The sequence below is a fragment of the Uloborus diversus genome, chromosome 6 (genome assembly GCF_026930045.1).
Source record: "Uloborus diversus isolate 005 chromosome 6, Udiv.v.3.1, whole genome shotgun sequence".
Taxonomy (NCBI): Eukaryota; Metazoa; Arthropoda; class Arachnida; order Araneae; family Uloboridae; genus Uloborus; species Uloborus diversus.
In genome coordinates, this window is record NC_072736.1 from 13,915,163 (window position 1) to 13,935,375 (window position 20,213).

General features: G+C 33.6%; 2 protein-coding genes across 2 annotated transcripts in view; one reads left to right on the plus strand and one right to left on the minus strand.

The window, feature by feature from the left end:
• Nucleotides 1-20,213, minus strand: part of LOC129223730 (tubulin-specific chaperone E-like) — a 310,220-nt gene that overhangs the window by 182,555 nt on the left and 107,452 nt on the right. The gene's annotated exons all lie outside the window — the stretch shown is intronic.
• The window catches only part of LOC129223734 (bone morphogenetic protein 7-like), a 29,144-nt gene continuing 22,117 nt past the window's right edge, over nt 13,187-20,213 (plus strand). The window contains exons 1-2 of the mRNA XM_054858090.1: nt 13,187-13,550; nt 17,643-17,829. Coding sequence (XP_054714065.1) covers nt 13,187-13,550; nt 17,643-17,829 — 551 coding nt within the window. The remainder of the gene's footprint in view (nt 13,551-17,642; nt 17,830-20,213) is intronic.

Below are 20,213 nucleotides of genomic sequence, written 5' to 3' on the forward strand. Positions count from 1 at the left end.
GAAGGAAAAAGTCCTGACCATAAGGAATCTTGAGAAAGACAGTCAAGAGAAGTTTTTTGTGTATGATCTGAATTGGGGGGGGGGGGGGGAGGAAGTCGGAAGGGGCCCGAAAACCTTTTTGTGTATATTTAATTTTATTATTTTTTTTCCATAAATTAAACTTGGTTTGAAAACTTATATTGGTTCTGGGACCCCATAGAGATATAATATCATTCAAGATCGTCTAAAATTGAGTTTTTGGATCAGTAGTAAAACAAATTCCAGGAGAGAATCCTGAAAACCTTTTCTTATTTTTAAATATGGTCCACGTTTGCTTTTCTAAGGCTTTTATATAGAAAAATTTTCGGGGGAGGGACTCAAACCATCCGTTATCTCGATAACATCGAAAATTGCTCAAAATTTGGGGATTTAAAACCGGGAGGGCCCAGGAACCTTATCGTTTTTGTCAGGTTATCAAAAGCAATTCAATTTTGAAAAATTCCTGGGGGAAAGCCTCTGAACCCCCGTTTTTTAAAATTATCGAAGATCATCTAAAATTGCGCTTTGGGAGTTTCGATATCAAAAGAATTCCTGAAGTCTTATCTTTCACCCCCTTTATATAGCATCCTAAAAACACAGAAAAAGCAGTTCAAGGCTCAGAATCCTAGCGGAAACATCCTACACAGAACAGTCCAACTGCTTGCTTTTGCGGATGACATTGATATTATTGGGCGAACTAAGCAAGCTGTTATTGAAGCTTTTACCTTACTTGAGAATGCAGTAGGCAAGATGGGTCTAACCATCAATGAAAATGAAACTAAATTTATGATTGCACGATACAGAAATGTAGATACAGCCCCTTTGAAGGTAAATAACCACACATTTGAGAATGTTGAGCAGTTTAAATACCTGGGCACAATGATCTCTAGCTGCAATGACCTATATATTGAGATTACAAGAAGTTCCGTCTAGAACTAGACGAGCCTACTTTCCCGTATACCCATACTACTTTCTAGTACCTGATCAATATTCTCAAAAATAGCTAAAATCGCAAATTTTTTCAAACATATTTTTTTTAATATTTTAAACGAAAAAATAATAATAAGTTCATTAAAATAAATACATCATATAAAAAAAAATCGTTTCTTTTTCCCCTGTTGCCGAAAATAATTTTTTAAACGAATTAATGCACTTACCAAAATAAAAAAAAAAACAATAAAATGTCAACTTAAAGAAATAATTTTCATTGTCAAAAAAAAAAAAAAAAATCGTCTGCGCATATTTTTCGAGTTTATTCACCGAAAACCAAATACCTAAATTAAAACTTTAGCGTGAAAATAAAAACAAATCATATCAACAATAATTATTTCACAGTTAAAACCACAGCAGCGGAGTCGGAGTCGGAGTCAATCTCATTTTGGGATAAAAGAGTCGGAGTCGAATATCCAAGAATCGGAGTCAGTCATTTGTCCTCCTTGTATAAATGTTTGCCAAAGCTACGAAGTCAGAGTCGAAGTCGGGGAGTCGGAGTCCGATTAATTGTCGGGAACAGGAGTCAGAGTCGGTGTCAGGTCCCCCTAAATTCTCGGAGTCGGAGTCGGGAGTAGGTCGTCAAGAGCTATTTCCAACAAAGTTTGTTTGAAGTAAATCCGCCTTCAAGTACGGAATCTACATTGACTTTCAGTTTCCCCGTAGGCGCTAATGTTAAGGGATTTGAACTGTTCAAAATTGAACGGAAAATTGTTCAAATCAAAAAGATATCTTATATACAAGTTTTTTATCAAAAGCTTTTTCCTACAAAGTTTGTTTGAAGCAAATTCGCCTCACAGTTCGGAATTGCTTTGAATTTCCCCGTAGGCGCTAATGTTAAGTTTTTTTGAACTGTTCAAAATTGAACAAAAAATAGTTCAAATCAAAAAGTGAAATATGAGAATGAGGTGTCCTCGCCGAGATCTTTCGAACAAAAAAAAGTTTGTTCGAATCGGACTATTCATTCAAAAGTTATTAGGGGGGGACAGACAGACAGACCGACAGACAGACAGACCGACAGACAGACAGACAGACCGACAGACATTTTTCCCCATCTCAATACCCTACTTTCCAATTTTTAATTTTTCAATATTTATTTAATTATTTTATTTATTTTTGACTTTTTTTTGTTTTTTCACGATATTTTTAAGATGCATTAAGCCTTCTTTCATGCTTTTTTCTTCTTTTTCTGACTTTTACTGGGAAAGTAGGCTAAAAAACAGGCTATCCATAGCTAATAGGTGCTTTAAAAACTGAAATTACATCAGCATTAAAACTAAAATAATTCTATATAAAACATTGATAAGACCTGTTGTACTGTATGGGAGTGAATGTTGGGCTCTCAACAGGACAGAAGAGCTTTCATTGATTTTTGAGAGAAAAATTTTAAGAAAGATTTTTGAACCAATAAAACAAGGTAACTGTTGGAGAAGAGCTTATAACCATGAAATCTACAAAAAGTATGGTGAACCTAACATTTTAAAGGTCATAAAGGTGTCTCGCATTAGGTGGCTGGGCCACTATTTCGATATGCAGGTGCGTTCCCCACAAAAAGAATCACCTTCTCCAACATTGAAGGAAAACACCGAAGAGGGAGACCCCCGTCAGGTGGCTGGATGGGGTAGAAAAGGATTTTTTGGAGGCAAGGCACTTAGTATGCAGGAGCAGTCCTCGACATAAATACAGTTGTAGTCAGTTGTGACTCTTGAATAGAATAGAAAAAGATTTAAAAGTAGTAGGAGTGAACTGATGGAGTGCCGTTGCACGGGAAAGAGTAAGCTGGGAAAGACTTCGAGAGACGGTCTTGGCCTGCAACAGGCTGTAGCACCAGCGAAGAAGAAAAACGCATTTGTGCACCACTTTCGATGATGTTAGGGCAAGAGATGAGGGAGTTTGGAACTTTGCCCCGAAATTTTCCGAAATCGAAGACCCAAAAAGGTGTTTTAATGATGGCAACAATCACACTTAAAATTTGAAGTAATATTTTAGTTACTTCAATTTTGAAAAAATTATAAAGAAGGTCTACAAAATTTTCCCTTTTTTTAATATTGTGTTTTTGGAACTTCCGTTTCGAAAATTCTTGGGCAGAGTCACCGATTCAATCCTTTCTTCTAACGTCATCAAAGGTGGCCTGCAATTGCATTTTAGGAACTCCATATACAAAAAAATTTCCGGGGCAAAGTTCGCCCAATTTAATCCCTTCTTCTAACGTCTTTAAAAGTGGTCTACAACTGCATTTTTAAAAGTTCCATTATTAAAAACTTCTTGGGCAGTGCCCCGACACCGTTTCATTAAATTAACAAAGATTTGTCCAAAATTACGTTTTTAGAACTTTAATATAATGATATTTTCGGAGGAGTCCCTAACTCCTTCCCCAAAGGTGGTACACAATCAAGTATGTAAAAAATTTTCGTAAAATTTACGGGAACGACCCCTAAACCTTCCATCCTTCTAACATCACTGAAGAACGTTTAAAGTTGCTATTTTGGAAATTCAAAACACTCTTATAGGCAGAGTTCCGAATCTCATCCTTGCAACTTATGTCTTCAAAGGGGGCTTATTGCATTCTTAGAAGTTCAATTATGAAAAATTTCCGGTGATAAACTCCCAAGCGTCGTTGTTTTAGCATCATCGAAGATCTTCTAAAGTTGCGTTTTTCGAACTTTAATAACAGTAGCAGGAAAAAGTCACAGACCCTTTTCCATTATGTCACAAAAAAAAAAAAAAAAAAAAAGACTTACAATCACGCTTTTAAAACTTCAAATTCGAAAAATTTAAGATGAAGAGCCCCGAGCCTTCATTACTGCAAATATAGTCTGAAATTCTGTTTGCTGAACTAAAAATTTAGAAACTCCCCCCGATCTCATATTTTTGTACAAGTATTATATTTACAATTAAATTCATATTGCTCATTCTTTTTCTCCTCATTGTGGCAAACTCTCTTTATAAACTAAAATCTCAATATACCTCCTCCTCCCCTTCTCTCTCTCTCTCTCTGTGTTTATACGTGTTTGAAAATGAATTGTGAGACTGACAAACTTGAAAAATTGTACTACAAATGTAGATTAATATGATTTTTAGTAGGGCTAGGGGACCTAAAACCAGGTTTTGCGGGTGGGCCGAAAATTTGAAGTTAAGCTGCTGTATATCACGCATGATTTTTACTTCTTTTTTTCTTAAGAAATGAATGAATTAATGACCACAAAAATAAGTAAATTTTAAGAACGTAAGGCAAAAGTAGCTTTGAGAATCTTTATGCCCAATCACATGCGGTTGGTGCACGAGAAAATTGGGGGGTCGAAAAATGTGTGAGGGTTAGGGAACGGCGCTCCCGGTGCTGATTTTTTCTCCCCCCCCTTTTTTTTTTTTTTTTGCAAAATTGGACGATATTATGGGATTTTAACATGATTGATTAAGTGACCTCCAAAAAATGTGGAATATGTTCACCGTAGACTTCCCACTTCCAATTCAAAATTTGATTGTCGCGAAATAACATGAAAAAAAGTTCATTTAGTTGGAATTTTCAGTTTTTTTTTTTTCTGTGAATTAAATCAATCCACCCAGTAAAAAAAGCATTTTTCTATCGATCAATATTGTGCAACTTTGAGCTCTTCCTGGAAATTTTTCGAAATTAGAGTTTGAAAAAGCAGTTTTAGTACGGAGATGAGGTTTGGGGGATGGGGGCAGGGTGACGTTAGAGGTCAGATAAACCACCCACGGTCACCGGAAAAGTCTTCAAAGCTGACGTCTAAAATCGCAAATTTGGACAATTTTGTGTATAATGAAGGGAAAGGGTGAGAGGCGTAGGTTTCCCTGCCTACCGAATGATTTTCTAAAACTTATGATAAGTTTAGATTAGTTTTGGTAACAATCTAACAATAGGGAATTGGAGATTCCACTCAGAAATTTTAGTCCCAACTGTGTGATGTTTGATGAAAATGGAGAATAAAGGAATTTTTTGTGCTCTCCTGCTTAACACTTTCAAAATCTAGGGCTTTAAGGCGCAATTTTAGACTATCATTGGTGGCGTTAGAGGATTCAGTGACTCTTCGAAATTTTTTCAATATTGAAGTGTTAAAAACTCAATTTTAGGCCCTGTTTTGGTAAAGATAGAGGAAAAGGGAGGAGATTCCTCCCGTTTTTTTTTTTGAAACTGTGATCAATTTTATGCTATCCATGGGAAGGGAAAGAATTCGAGGGTTTTCGTAGTAGTATTTTCTAAAAGGGAAATTTTAAGCTAGTGTGCTAATGCTAAAGAAATGGGTCATATTAGTTAGGAAAAAGGTTTCAGTGACCGTTCCCATGAAATATTTCGAAATTAGTACTTATAAAAGCACTATTTTAGGCTACCTTGAGAGACGTTAGAGGAAAAGAAGGAGAGGAAGGCTGTGAAACTAATAAATCTTCCTTCCTTGGAAATCCTTCAAAACTGAAAACTGAATGATGTAATTTCAGTCAATTTTTTGTGATAAAGTTGAGGTAAGGGTGGGCGTTTGAGTTGTCTTCTCTTAAATTTTTTGAAATTGAAGTTTTAAAAACGCATCTTCAGTCACGTTAGGAAATATGTCAGGGTTTGATGACTTCCCCGAAGAATTTTTTAATCTTGAATATTTAAAAACCAAATTCCATGCTGTATGTATAAACGTAAGAAGATGAATGGCAACTTGCTTTCTTTAGAATAGGGAAGTATCAACCAATCAAATATTCCAATTTTAACTATTGCACAATGTTGATAGGCTTACAAAACACTAAAATTCACCATGGCCGGATTTTTAAAACCAACGATTGATTTTTATGAATTTTTTAAAGAGCGATGCGCAAAAAAGAGGTGTGGCCTAAAACGTCAGCAGCTGACGTCATTTCCCTGTTCCGATCAGAGCTCCATTTCCATGCCGTGTTGCGCCTCAGGAGGTGAATAGCACTGTCTTTTTCAGCCTTTTTAAAGCATTTAACCAGCATTTTTTCCATCATGGGGCTAGGATTCACGAAAGGTCAATCCAATAACCTTCCTCAAGTAAAGTCATTCATGGTGTTTGACTTTTTTCGAAAGGACGAGAGATTTAATGTCCTAGAAGTACGGGAAGTGAGACAACAAAGTTTCACCATTGTTATTCTTTAAAATTGTACGTACATATCCATCTATGTTTGCAGTTCATATTATTCGCATTAGTTTCCCTTATCAAGATTGATCATTTCCATTTGTGTGTCGATGGTTTTTTTATCTGAATATATAAATTACAATGTAAGAGCGCTATTCCAGTTCTTACTTGGCGGCTTTTAATGAGGCGCGCATTTTGTAACAACCCTACTGCAAGTGATTCCAGTACTAAGTTTTAGAGCAGTTTTTGCATGAAAATTTTTCGCTTTGTTGGCAATAAAAGTTGATCTGCTTTTTTTTTTTTTTTTTGTGGAAAATTGTTTTAAATCCACTAATACATGTTAATTATTCTTGAGTTTTTGTGCAACTTAGCAAAAAAAGGAAAAATATTTTTTTTTGCTCTTTTGATAAAAATAATAAATTTGAAAATGGTGTTCATTTCATAAAATAAGTACCTTTTTGCAGGTGAGAAAGGTCTTGTATATATAGAAACGCTTCTGGTGATAAACTGAAAATGTATTTTTAAATTATCAATTTGTAATAGTTAAAATTTGAAGATAGTTTGAATGTTAAAAAGAAAGTATTAATAGTTGCATTGTTATTAAAATGGAAATGCATCTATTACTTTCTATTTAGTTTATTGTGCAGGGTTTAAATTCCTTTGTTTACTTGCATTTTTTTAAAAATATCTCATATGCTTATTAAACATTTATTTATGAACAGTTGTGAACATATATTTCAAACTGTATTTCTCACTTGACATAGTTTTTAATTAAAATGAAGTGCAAATTTTCATTTTCAAATTTTAATTAATAAACACACTTGAAAACACTTCTTTCGAAGATCCTGCTGGGACGGAACAATAACAAATCGCTTGTGAGGAGTTTTTTTAGATATAGATACGCATCTAGGAACGAAGCAATACTTGTAATTGATTCTACTAGCCATGACAAAGAAAATCAAATTAAAAACAATCGCAGAATGCATTAAACCCTACAGACAGCAAAGGATTTTCACTAGCCTTTTATGCGCGCTGCTGTTAGAAAGCTCTTGTTTTCCCGCGCCTTCCCCCAAAGATCGCCAAGCACTGTCCTAGCCAACCCCGCCGCCTCGCAGCGCGGCAGTGACGTCAGTCAAAGGACTTACAAGCAAATGACGTCACTCGCGCGTGAACTTTAAAAAATTATTTAAAAAAAAAGTATTGGTCGTATCGTAAAAATTTTTTCGCAGATGATGTTCATGTATGTTACTCTATCAAATAAAAATAAAATTAGAAAATCGAATACTTCCCTATTGTTATGGAGATGTTTTACGCGTATTAAGCACGCAGTATTTGACGTTCATCATTTATTTATTTATTTATTTTAAAGAATATTGCACCTACGTTAGTGTTGATTATGTATTAAAGAAATTGTCATTGCTGCTGAGTTTTAGGATTTTTTCTCAACACAAATAAAGAAAGTTAGAAAATAATAAAAGTAATTGTATAAATGAAATAAATTAAAAATGTAGCTTTGGAAATTCCTGAAATTTCGGAGTCTCGAGGAAATTTCCGCATTGCCCATATGTGATAGTAAGATCCTGGGATAGAGGTCCTCGACCCTTACTTTACTATGAACCGTATTAATTGCTGATAATTATTAAAAATTTGTACTTTGGTTCCCCATTCAGTTCCTTTCTCTTGACTAAAAGTTATAGGGTACAGCGGTACGGTCTTAGATGTGGATTTAAAAATGTTCAACTGACTATATGTTTTTTTTTTCTTCTGGAAATTTATTTCAGACAAGTAGCTTTGAACATATATTTGCTAACTTTAATAGGGATGCTAAAGCCTCAGGAAACTCCACTTACTCCCTTAATCGCACTGAAAGTAGCTCCATACCCTCAGATTAAATATCAGTTAAGCATATTATGATTAATATCAGTTAAGTTCATTTGAACTTTTTATTTCCTTTATTATTATTTTTATTTTATTTTTTTGTGAGGAAAATAATTTTTTTATTGCGGCGCCCCTGTTGGCGCAGGGCCCCATTGGGCTCTTTTGCTCTAATCGGCTTAAGGCTGGGTGCGCAAGCGCCACTGTTAAAGAGAGATTGTTTCAAAACGAAGTTCATTATTATAGTCGATTGACATTAAGTTCTGTACTTTTTAATCTCTGAACGATAGTCTTGATCTAATTAAACAATTATTTGAACACAAGATGAATCAAACTTTTAAATGTTGCAAATCGTGGATACGCGGCTAGTTAAATTTTGTATAGAGACTTATAAATTTGGTTTACAAATGCTCAGTATGCAGTCGTGAAAGCTTGGCTTCATCTTCATACGTTACGGCTTTCATATTTCAACTCGTATTATATTTAGCAGGGCTACTGTTTGGGATAGGGATACCCATAGGCGTCGGAAGCGGGGGAGCAGGGGAGCTTGAGCCCCCTCTATGATATTTCAGACCGGCTCAGCTCCCCCGGAAAAATTCTAACTGTATAGCTTTTTTCAGACATTGTCTACCTCAAACCTGATTTCAAAAATAAGTTCTACCTTTTTTTAGGAATTTCCACATAATAACCAACAAAGAAAAGCGAGAGATGGAGTGGTCAGTACGGTCAATACATTTGGGTTTCCCTCTTTTAAACCTCTCGATTCCCGAAAGAAAAAGAAAAGTATTAAAGACAAGTTATCTACATAGGGGTGTTTTCCGCCCTCTCCACTTTGAGCTCCTCTTTCGAAGGTGTATTACACATTACACTGTAACTCAGTTTATGTTCTTAGTTTTGCATGCCATTTGTATCTCACACTTTCACTAAAAAGAGATAATCGTGAGCCAGTTTTGTATTTAAATATGAAGGTGCTCCAGACACGTATCAAAAAGAAGGTTTCTAAGGTAAACAACTTACTCAGTTTTAGCTTTACAGAGACTTATCTCATTTTAAATAATCTGACCTTCCGGACGCTATCTAAAGAACCTCCGGCGAATCCTTTTTAATTCGTTGATTAAAACAAGCTTGCAAAATATGAAACGAAAGTTAAATTAAAATACTGAGTGGTCATATAATATTTTTGTTTATTGCAATTATCAAAAAAAAAAAAAAAGAGAAAAGAAAGAAAAAAAAAAACAATGCTGAGGAAGAAAAGTCTTTTATTTTTTTCATTTCTTCGTAAAAAGTTCAGCCCCGACCAAAGAAAAATCTTTGGTCCGGGGGGGGGGGGGGGGGATTATGATCTTATGTTTCGGGTGTTAAATTACACGTTTCGATCAAAAGATACGATCAGATGGCGAAAATATCATTATTCGATGGTCTATCGAAACCAAAAGTGATCTTCTGTCAGGGGACATAGACTAAAAGCCTGATATACATATTCTTCGAACAAATTTTTAAAATTCTATAAAAATTATATTTATTATTTTTGATTGAAAATATTGTCAGAAGAAACAACCTAAATCAGCAACATACCCAGAAATTACTCTTGCGGATACATATCATTGCTGTGATAAAAAAAAAAAAAAAAAAAAAAAAAAAAAAACCACACACACACACACACTCAATTTCCAGAACTATCCCACGGTAGAAACTAAAAAAAAACCCTTTTTATCCATTATTTTGTTATATTTAAACCGTGAGGGATTGATTTTTTCATGAAGTTAAAAATTTGCAAAGATAAATATAATTTAAAGAATTCTAAGGTACTACGACACAGAAACAAAAATTCTTACTAATCAAAATCGGTGAAATCTCCATTAGAATATTTATGAAAAAAAAAAAAAAAAAAAAAACTTTAATAATTGTAAACACTGTTACGATGCGGTGCGAGTATATTGAAAACATTTTTTTTTAAACATTTAGACTTTATGAAGTTACATTTCTTCTTCTTTTTTTGTGTTCTCAAAAATTAAGCGTTTTTTTTTTTTGTCACAGATATGTTTTCATGCTAAAAAATGCATGTGGAAGAGAGCACTCGAGCACCCCTCAAACTGTTTGAGGTTCTGGGAAACTTTTTCATATCCATTTTCACGACTAAAAATGTTCCTTTTCACTTATTATTCTTAGAAAAAAGCACCAACAATATTTCAGTTTCTCTGAAGCACTTTTACTAACATTTATCTGAACTATACAACAAACGTTTTGTTTAAACACATTTCAGGCGCACTGTTTCTCTTCTCCTCTGTTTCTAGTTCTCATAAAAGAAAATCTTCTAAATGCCACGCTGCAAAAGCCCTCCCCTACCTCCTAAATTATTAAAAAGCTTTGCAATGTTCGTTTTTAGAGAGCGATTTAATGAAAATTCCCGGAAGAGAACCCATGACTGAACACCTTGCCCTCCACAATATGGTAGATTATATAATATTCCGTTCAATTTCAAAACATTGCTTGTGCCTCTAACATTAACAAATATGATCTATCTCGAATAATTTTCGGAGAGCGACACCCGAAACTCCTCTCTGATATCAAAAAAGAAGGATGAAAATTCAGTTTAAAACTACAATTTCTAAAACTTCAAGGGAAAGGAATCTTTTCCAATAACCTCATTGAGAAACGCTCTCTAAGACTTCAAATTCTAAAAAATTCCAGAGAGCCATAGAACCTCCCCCTTTCCCTGATATTATTGAAGACCGTCTTCAATTGCGTTTTTGGAACTTCAATTTTGAAATATTGGGAAAGAGATGTAAATCGATCGAGGACAATCCTTGACTCATATCATTTTCCCTAACGTCATAAATATGGTCTGAATTCGCGCTTTAAAGATATAAATTCCGAAAAATATCCAGGGAGAGCATTCGAACATTTTCTCTCCTTAACATTACCAAAGACCGTCTAAACTACTCTTTTAGAACTAATATTTCGGAAATTTTCCGGGGCTGAAGCCCCGAGACCCCCCTATTGATATGTACTCATCTTCGAGAACTGACCGACCGCCTTCCAAAAAAACCAGAAGTTTTATCACCTCATTCTCTCCATATACTATATTGAGGCGGTGAGAAGCAAGAGGATGTAAGTAGCAAAATTAAAAATTTGGAGATAACCAGTACAAATAGTAGAGGAACCTTTCCTCTGTCTTGGGGTGAGAGATAATACTAGTAGCGCTGGTTGGTGCTGCTGTACAGCATGATTTAGAAAAAATATTAATGAAGGCTTACCTGAGACGTTATCTTTAAACGCGTTTTACTCAAAACTTGAAGATGTCCATTTACATCCCTTTGTTTCTCATCGCCTCAATTTATATATTAGATATGATTGAAAACATAACTGGGAAGAAGGGAGGAAGACGAAAGGATCGACAATCATTTCAAATAAGAAAATTTTTTCAAGTGCTCCCCCCCTTTCCCGCCAAAAAAAAAAATCTGTTGGCACTACTGCTACTGTCCCTTGAATCCCTATCATGAGCCCCAGCTCCCCCTACGTTTATATACTTCCTACGCCTCTGGGGATACCGGACCTATAGTACCGAGGCCCGGATCCTTGGGGGGCCCGTACGGTCATGAAACCGTTTTTCCAATATTAATGTTAATAATTTCATCGAAAAAAAAAAAAAGCTATTTCAGGAGAGATTTCTTGAGTTTCTGAATTTCTCAGAAAAAAATGGGATTTGATATTACTCAAGAATTGATGAATTGCCTTAAAAGACATTGAATTCCATTAGATTAGAAGATTGAAGATGACAAGTGTTCGACAATGGGTCGAACATGAAAGGCGCTGTGAAAGAAAAAAGCTGAATTTTAAACGAAAACCCACTTGCTCTATTTTCACCTTGTGGGGTCCATTCAGTAAATTTAATTGAACTAAATGCTGCCGATGTTTCCTCAAAAAATGGAATTATTTGGTTCTGTTCAAGTGTTAATTTTACTCTTTGCAGGCCAGTCCTTCGAGATGGTCCATTCTTTTATTTAGAAGAGATACCAAGTTCTCTCCTATTTCGTTGACCAGGAGTATGAGTAGAAAGCGCTCGCTCGATCGTTTGTGTGTGAAGAACTTGCCCAAAGTTCCCGGCGCCCAGTCTGCGATGCCCAGTCTCCCCATTTCGCTCTATTCTGTCCCACACATTTTGTTACTTTTAGATAATAAGTCTGGTGGTCCTGGGCTCTCCGACTAATCAGTTCGTGTGCCTCAGCAGTACGTTTTTTAGAATAGGAATATTTTTCAGTCAAATATTCGAATGCACCATTAATACCGCAGACACAAGCCGTCTGTAATGCATCATCACCGTACACGCGCTTTAGAAAAGGGACAGCGTCATTCTTCAAGAAAAGTTCGGTAACTTCAAAATTATGATCTTCGATTGCATAATGCAAAGGAGGTTTTAATTCGTTGTCCAGAATATTTACATCTGCACCTTTGGAAATTAGACGTTCACAGAGTGCAAATGAATCCATTGTAGTTGAGTTTCAGAATATTGTCTTCTTATAGAACTAAATATGTGAATGACTTTTTCGTGAAGAGTCGTTGAACAAGATGGGTATATAAACAGCCGATTACGCTTGCTTTTCGTGTCAATAGGCGCAGTCAAACTTATTACATCGTTCTCGTAGAATAAACAGCACTGAACTTATCTCTACTATAGTGCCTTCTAGGCATTATATTTTTTCTACAAAGGAATGAACAAGGGAATGAATATGGGATGAACCGTAGCCTACGAGGATGTAACGCTGGCGCGGATGAACTGATTTCTTTGAAGATGACTTATGGCCGCACTAGATGGCGCTGTACAGATCTTGACAACTTACGACATTTGTGCAAGTTAAAGTATATAGACGAAAATCTCTTCAATGCGCAAAATCGAATAAATTGGCAAAAATTTCGAATTGTTGACATTTTCTGCATTGTTTTTAATTTTACTCCGGATATATTCATTGAGCTCATCGAGCTGTAAAAATGTAAACAAAAACATGCCGCCAGGATGTGAGGGGGGGAATTCAAACTCCCGCAGGGAACGTGAAATGCTGCTCTATGGGCAAAACAGGTTTTCGGACTGTGGATCTTTTTGTTGTGTCCGTTCTTTTAACAAACTTTCACATTTTCTTGTTTCCGCTTTCTTTCACAATCTAAGAGAAAAGTGTACAAATGCTTCAAGAAGATCCGACATAAAAATGGCCGTGCGATTTGAGTATTTCTTCTTTGTCGTCTTCTGTTTGTTCTGTTATGAAGTTTCTTCAATGTCTGGCGGATTCTACGCAGATAACGGACGGCAACAAAGTATTTTGTTCAAACCTTTAGCTAAAAATGATAAACATGAGCTCCAGCTAGAAATTTTGCATTTGTTAGGTCTTCAACATCGACCCAAACCCAGACACCATGATATGCACAGTTCGGCCCCTAAGTATTTGTTGGATTTATATAAAACTCTAGAGAATGATGAGGTTTTGCCAGTAAATGCTGTTCATTCCATCGCTAATAATAAGAGCAGTCCTGCCATTAAAGATTCTGACTTTATTGTTAGTTTTGTTAACAAAAGTAAGTATATCATGTTTAATTATTTTTAAAGGTCTTCAAAGCTAAATATAAACAAAATATTCATAAATGATTAAAAGAAACATTTTCTGTAATACACGATTCCTTGACTGATTTATTCAGGTTACAAATCTAGAAAGTCATTTACTGGATGGATATTATTAAAATTTATAAACATGAAGGATTTTACAAAAGAAAAGATAATCTTTCCCTAATATTTTCAATTGTATACACTTGGATTTTAATAAAACTACCTTTTTAATTTAGTTTCTAGTAAAAGAATCTTAGTTTACAATCGATTTTTTAATACTTGTCTATTTAAAAGTAAGTCACTTTTATATCCTGTGGTTTTTCTTAGTTTATGATTATTTTTATTTAGTGGATGGTAATATTCTGAATTTGATCTGGTTAACAAAAGAAAAAAAAAAGCCTGGAATCAAGAATTATTTTTACATGAAGAGTATTAACCTCAAATAGCCTTTTTATTTTTTCAATTTAAATCGTTTGTTCTTAATTATCAATTGATGAATTGAATGCTTTCACAAATTTTTCATTCTGACCTTATATTGCAAATGTAACTAAATTTCAAATGAATACTTAGTTTTTGACAAGTTATTATGTTCTATTTAAAGATGTCTATTGTACTTCATGTGTTTTTCACGTATTCATTTCTTAAATATTTTACAGAGATTCAATAACTTGTTACAGTGCTATTTTTCATCATTTCGTCATTTGTAATGCGAAAATATTCAATATAAATCAAAGAGTTTCTATATGGATTAGTAATTATTCATTTAAAATACTTGCTTAAAGCTAATTTATAATTTTTATTGATATCACTATGACTTGAAAACGAGGGAAGTAGGAAATAGCACAGTAAATGTATCCCTCATTAGTTTTCTTTAATCTTATATTCATTAGAATCATCATCTTCTATAATTGCTAGGCTATGTATTGGACTTTGTAAATATTACCAATTAATATTAAATCCTATCCCATCTGCGAGCATTGTCCAAATCAGGGCCGTAACCAGAAGGGGGGCTCGACAGGCTGCCCCCCACCCAAAACCCGAAATGTTTTGTACCGTAAAGCAGAAGAAAGTTTTTCATTAATTTTTTTTTTTTCAATTTCTAATTCAGAAGGAGTTTCTAATGAGGTGACAAGGGCCTTAACAATTTTTGACAGTAATTTTCAACGAATTTCATATAAATTTGCAGCATAGTTACATGTTGCTAATACTTACACAAATATAAAATTTCATGAAAATATTTTTAAAATTTAAATTTTTTTCAAATTTAAAATTAGAGTTTTTAACATTTTTTTCATATTACGACTCGCGCCTGAAATTTCATCAAAATGACAAAATACTAGCAAAATATGATAGATTAAAACAACTGAAAATAAAGTGTAGGAAGTACTTTTTCAAAATGTTGTGGTAAAAAAAATATTAGAGGAAAAACCCAAAAACTAGACATTTTCGGTAAAATATGTCCGTACTTCAATAAAATATAGAGCAAATATTTTAGACACAGCTGGCCAAACAGAAAAGTCTTTACCATCAAAATGTTAAGAACTCTCTCAGGTACTTTGCATAAAACTTTTAGCAAATTTAAATTATAATTCATTACAGTAGAACAGTTTGAAATTTGTAAACATGCCAAAAATGATGTTTTGAGAAAATCAACATTTACTGTTTTACTGATGAAAATTTTATTATTAAATGAATAATTTAATTTTTCATACAAATTCAAATCAAATAAGGTCTTATGATTTATTTTAGGGGTTCAAAATGTAAAATAAAACTAATTTGCTTAGAATCAGCCTGAAACAAAACTTAATTTGACAGAGAAGGAAGGAGTCAAAAAGGTAAACAAGGGGGCGTGGCAACCACTAAAAGTGTCATAACTTCGTCAATTCTTCACTGATTAAAAAAATTTTTTTTTGCCAAAGGTTCAGTTAAAGGTCTAGTGTTTTGAAATATAATAAAAAGAAAACGGTTTTTTGACCAATTTTATCCATCTGAAAATCTTTTGTCACCTTAATCAAGTGAAAATTTGAAGGAATACAGAAAAAGCAATTCTAGTTCTCATTAGCTGCACAGCATACTTGAAATTTAGATCCTTAATTAGGATTTCCTGCTCCCTTTTTTTGGTCCCCTCCATATTGTTTACCCCTATTTTCACCCCTAGTTTTAAAAATATTGGGCCCTTTCAAGCTCGGGTCCGGCCACCCTCCTCCCCCATGTGCACGCCCCTATCCTCCTCCCCCTAAAACTCTTATAAAACTTACACTGCACCGAGAACTCTCCAAGGTCCAGGCCCCTAGTTTCCCATTAGGCTAGTATTCTGTTACCAAGATGTGCCAAATTCAGCTCCTTAATACCGATCCTGAGTAAAAAATGCAAAAATCATGATTCTTGCGTTTTTGTAGCATATTTTTCAAGATAAATTTTCGTGACTGATATGTTTCCTTGTGTTTCCATGTATTTAGTACCGAATTCAGTATTTTTGAAGTTTTTTTTGTTATTGCTTGTTTTTATCTTACTTTTACTGCATACTATTAATATCTTAAGCATGAGGAAAAAAAAAAAAAACACCTACTTTACTGTATTTCATTTTTTTGTGATTGAAAAAAAAAATGTTTGTTTTGAGAAATATTTCGTTAAATTCAATTTTAACTTAAAACGGGTGTGTCTTACAAAGTTATAAATCATTTTGTAAGACTGCAATCAACTTCTGAAAAGTGCAAATAAAGTAACTTTAAATACTTTCAACTTTTCTAGAGCCTTTAAAAAGTATTTAAATTTTTGAAATTCCTTGAAAAATCCTTCACTTTTGTCTCTTATCAAGAAAATTAAGAATGAATTGTCCATAGAACTAGAATATTACACTTTCGTTCTTATTTTCTGAATCTCGATTCCATTTCTTTTAAACCATTTTGTACAATTTTTATACTGTAGGGCATTTGATGAAAAAGAGGGGGGTGGGGGATGTTGGGGAAGGTGATCAAAAACAAACTACACTAAAAGCCTATATGAGCAAATGACGGTGTGATTTTCTTTTCTCCTCTTTCGTTTTTCCACTCTGTCGTTGAATGTCAACGATTTATCGAGCAAGCAATTTTTATTTTGATTGATCTTGATTTGCAAAAGAATGCATAGCTTTTAAAAGACTTGGTTTTCCTATTTTTCTTCATAATTTTGTAGTCTCAATTACCCTGTATAAGGTCTCAAAATACAGATTTTATATCTATTTTTCAAAAAAATTCCTGGTTGAGAAACTCCTGGACCCCCTGAAATTATGGATGCTCTACATCCGACTACATTACCAACATCTACATCCCTAGGGACACTCTCTTGTTATCCTTACCGCTACAAGGTGAATAAAAAAAATAATAAGAAATTAAAATAAAAATTACAACAGTACATCATAAACGTTTCGAGGTTCCTTGTATCCCTGTAGCATGTATAATGCAATTATTTGCAGTTTGTGTGCTTTATTAGTAACATTGTTTCTTGTCATTTTTAGTAATGATAATACGTACATAAATTTATAAAACGCAAAATACCATTTGTTTCTAAAAATTGCTATAAAAAGGTGAGAATTAAAAGTGCAGGAAATTAAATCGTAATTGTACAACAAATTCGTTACCATGTGACCTCAAGTCATTAGCAGCTCTCCATTCATGCAATTGTCGCTGTCACTTGCTAAATGACTAGCGGCGAGAAGAAAAAAACTTCCTTGGGGAGGTCTTGTAGCAGAACTTTTCTTGAACCCACTAACCCCGCATTCGCTTAAGTGGGCCGGTGTCGGGCACTCTCGGAACTAAGTAAGCTACAAAGACATCTTCAAGCAGACTCCGTCTTAAGGAAAGCTACTAGTTTGTTGGAAATCTCAGCATCAATGCGAGAACATCTGCCTCCAGCTCGGTTATTGACTATTCCAGACTGATAAGACCGTAACAAAGTCTCTATAGTCTCTGGATGTCATATCGTAAATTACTGCTTGTTATCGGTATTATATTGTGTAGTTTTTAATTGCTCCTTGCTTAGAAACTCATCCTTATTTCTTGAAAAAACTTCTTATTTACTTATAGTACACCATCAGTATCCACATTTGAGGCATGAGAGGGACAGAAGATTCTGGTTTGATGTGAATGAAATTCCTCCAGAGGAAGAAATCGTCGGCGCAGAGCTGCGAATATACCGAAACTTCACCAAAGATGGTCTGGAGAAGCATTTCAATTTGAGTCTTTATGCTGTACGAGAAGAAAGCGGACCTGGGTAAGTAGCCTTAAAATAGATGTTCATTTTTATAAAAATTCTATAGTGTGGAAAACGGGGCTCATGTGAACACGGGGCATATGTGAACATGGTATGTTTTACTAAGATCACTACAAGGAAAAAATCTGGAAAAAATCTCAAAATAAGGACAGTACCAGTTGTATCTCTTGGACAAACATTTAGAGCAATGAGCCATTTTATGTTTCTGTGGTGACAACTTCTTTGTTTTAGCAGGTGTTGAAAAATTTTTATCACTGCCTTCTTCACATGAAAACATTTTAAAAACTAACTGCTAAGCTTAACTTAAGTATTACAAACCATTGTATGAACGTTCAAATAAAGTTATGACAATGTTTAAATTTTTTTATTAAGTTAAAAATTCTTTATTTTTGCAAGTTAGCTCTAAAGTAGACCATGGGGCACTTGTGAATATAACATCTAGGGGCCAAAAAAACAGTTCTCATTGCCGCTTTCCGTAGTATTATTATTAATGTAGGATATTGTAAGTGTTACAAAATGTGTAAATATTTAAAATTATTATTTCCCTATAATTAGTTTGTAAATGTATTGTTGATTGTTATTAATATTATTAAGTATTTATTTATTTATGTTTGTTATTTTTATTTTTAAAATGTTTTTGTTACTAAATAGTTGATCAATAATTTGGTGTTATACAATACTTACAGGAAATAAAAAAACACAAAATATTTTCATTTTATAAAAAACTGAAGTTCAAAATAATTTTAAAATACATTATTAAACAACGTATGAGGGCAGTTCTCAAAAGGTGGGAGCAAACACAGACCTCAACTTTGAAGCTTCAACACCAAATAACTTTCATTTTAATTAACTCAAAAGTTTTTGAGTTAAATTATAATACTGTATAGAGACAAGAATTGACATAAATTATGGAAAAAATGCTCTTTAAATGCCCTTAAAAAAATATTTTCTTTGCTAAAAGGCGCAATTTTGGACATACCAAAACGTTAACTGAGCAAATGTACCATTAAAGAAAATTTTTTTAAAATTATTTCCATACGTTTCAAAAAAAATTTAAAGGTATGAATCTTACACTGAATAATTTTTTGTTAATATTTTACACAAATAACAAAAGTAAAGACAGATTATTCACTTTGTAAACGATTTTAGAAAATAGTAAGTTTGAAATTTGATGCATGTCCAAAATTTACGATCTTTACAATGCTATTTTTTGAGAACTAAGTATATGATGTTTTCATTTTAAAGGTGTTTATCGAGCCTTGGAATCAATTTTTAATTGTTTAAAAGTGTTTTCATAAGCTTTTATGCAATATCTTAGAAGAAAAATAATTTTTTTTAAACGTACATGTGAGATGTCCAAATGGCGTTACGATCTTGACGCCGATAATTCTGTCCATTTATTCATAATTTTTGATGATCTACTGTCTTCTAACCTCAATAAAAAACGTTATTATAATGTTATCTTCTTTAATCCATTGATATTCTGCATAATTAATATGTTACACATTGAACAATACATAAATTACAGTAGAAACATGGCTGCTTATGATCGAACCGAAAGCCATTTTGCGCTAAAATCGCCAAGCAAACCTCCGTTGGCGACAACACAGTATACGATAAGCTAAAGGTTACCAGAGGGGAATTCCAATTTGACAAATGTAGTTTATCCTCAGCTGTACCAGTTTTGGCGACTTTATCACCTGCGCTAGCAATTTTTTTTTCCCGCTTTTATTATTTTAGAATTCTTTTTCTCTTCTTTCTTTTGGAAACATAATTTAACGATCTCCAAATAGAAATACGAATTTCTTTCTTCAATAATTTTTTTAGACATCATTTTAATTCTTATGACATTAGAAAAAATATTCATTATTAAAACTGATGTCACTTTTTACAATTGTATTATTTTTAATTTGAAGCTTTTTTTTAACCTTGCATCAATTTCTTCAAAATCATTCCAAAACTTTATTAAATGTAAGGAGCAGCATGTATAGCCATTCAAGTATTTCATTAATATCCTCTTTATTATTAAATTGCAAAATTTAAAAAGTAGTAAATAAAATTTTCATTGGAAAAGTTAAAAATCAGATTAACAATTGTCAAAAATGGTGAAACTTACGTTATGATGATGTCCAAAATCCGTTACCTACAGGAAAACAATGTCCAAAATCTGTTACCTACAGATTGCTGATTTAATTTGCTAATTAACAATTTTTACAAATACCTGCTGTCTTTTCATGTTCATATATTGTGTTCTAGGTATGCATACTATAGAATAAAATCAAAATTGATGTCAAATTTGAAAATTTTTGAAATTGCTCAAAGTTAACTTTTTTGTTCCCACCTTTTGAGAACTGCCCATGAAGTAAATTTTATATGTGGAGCAA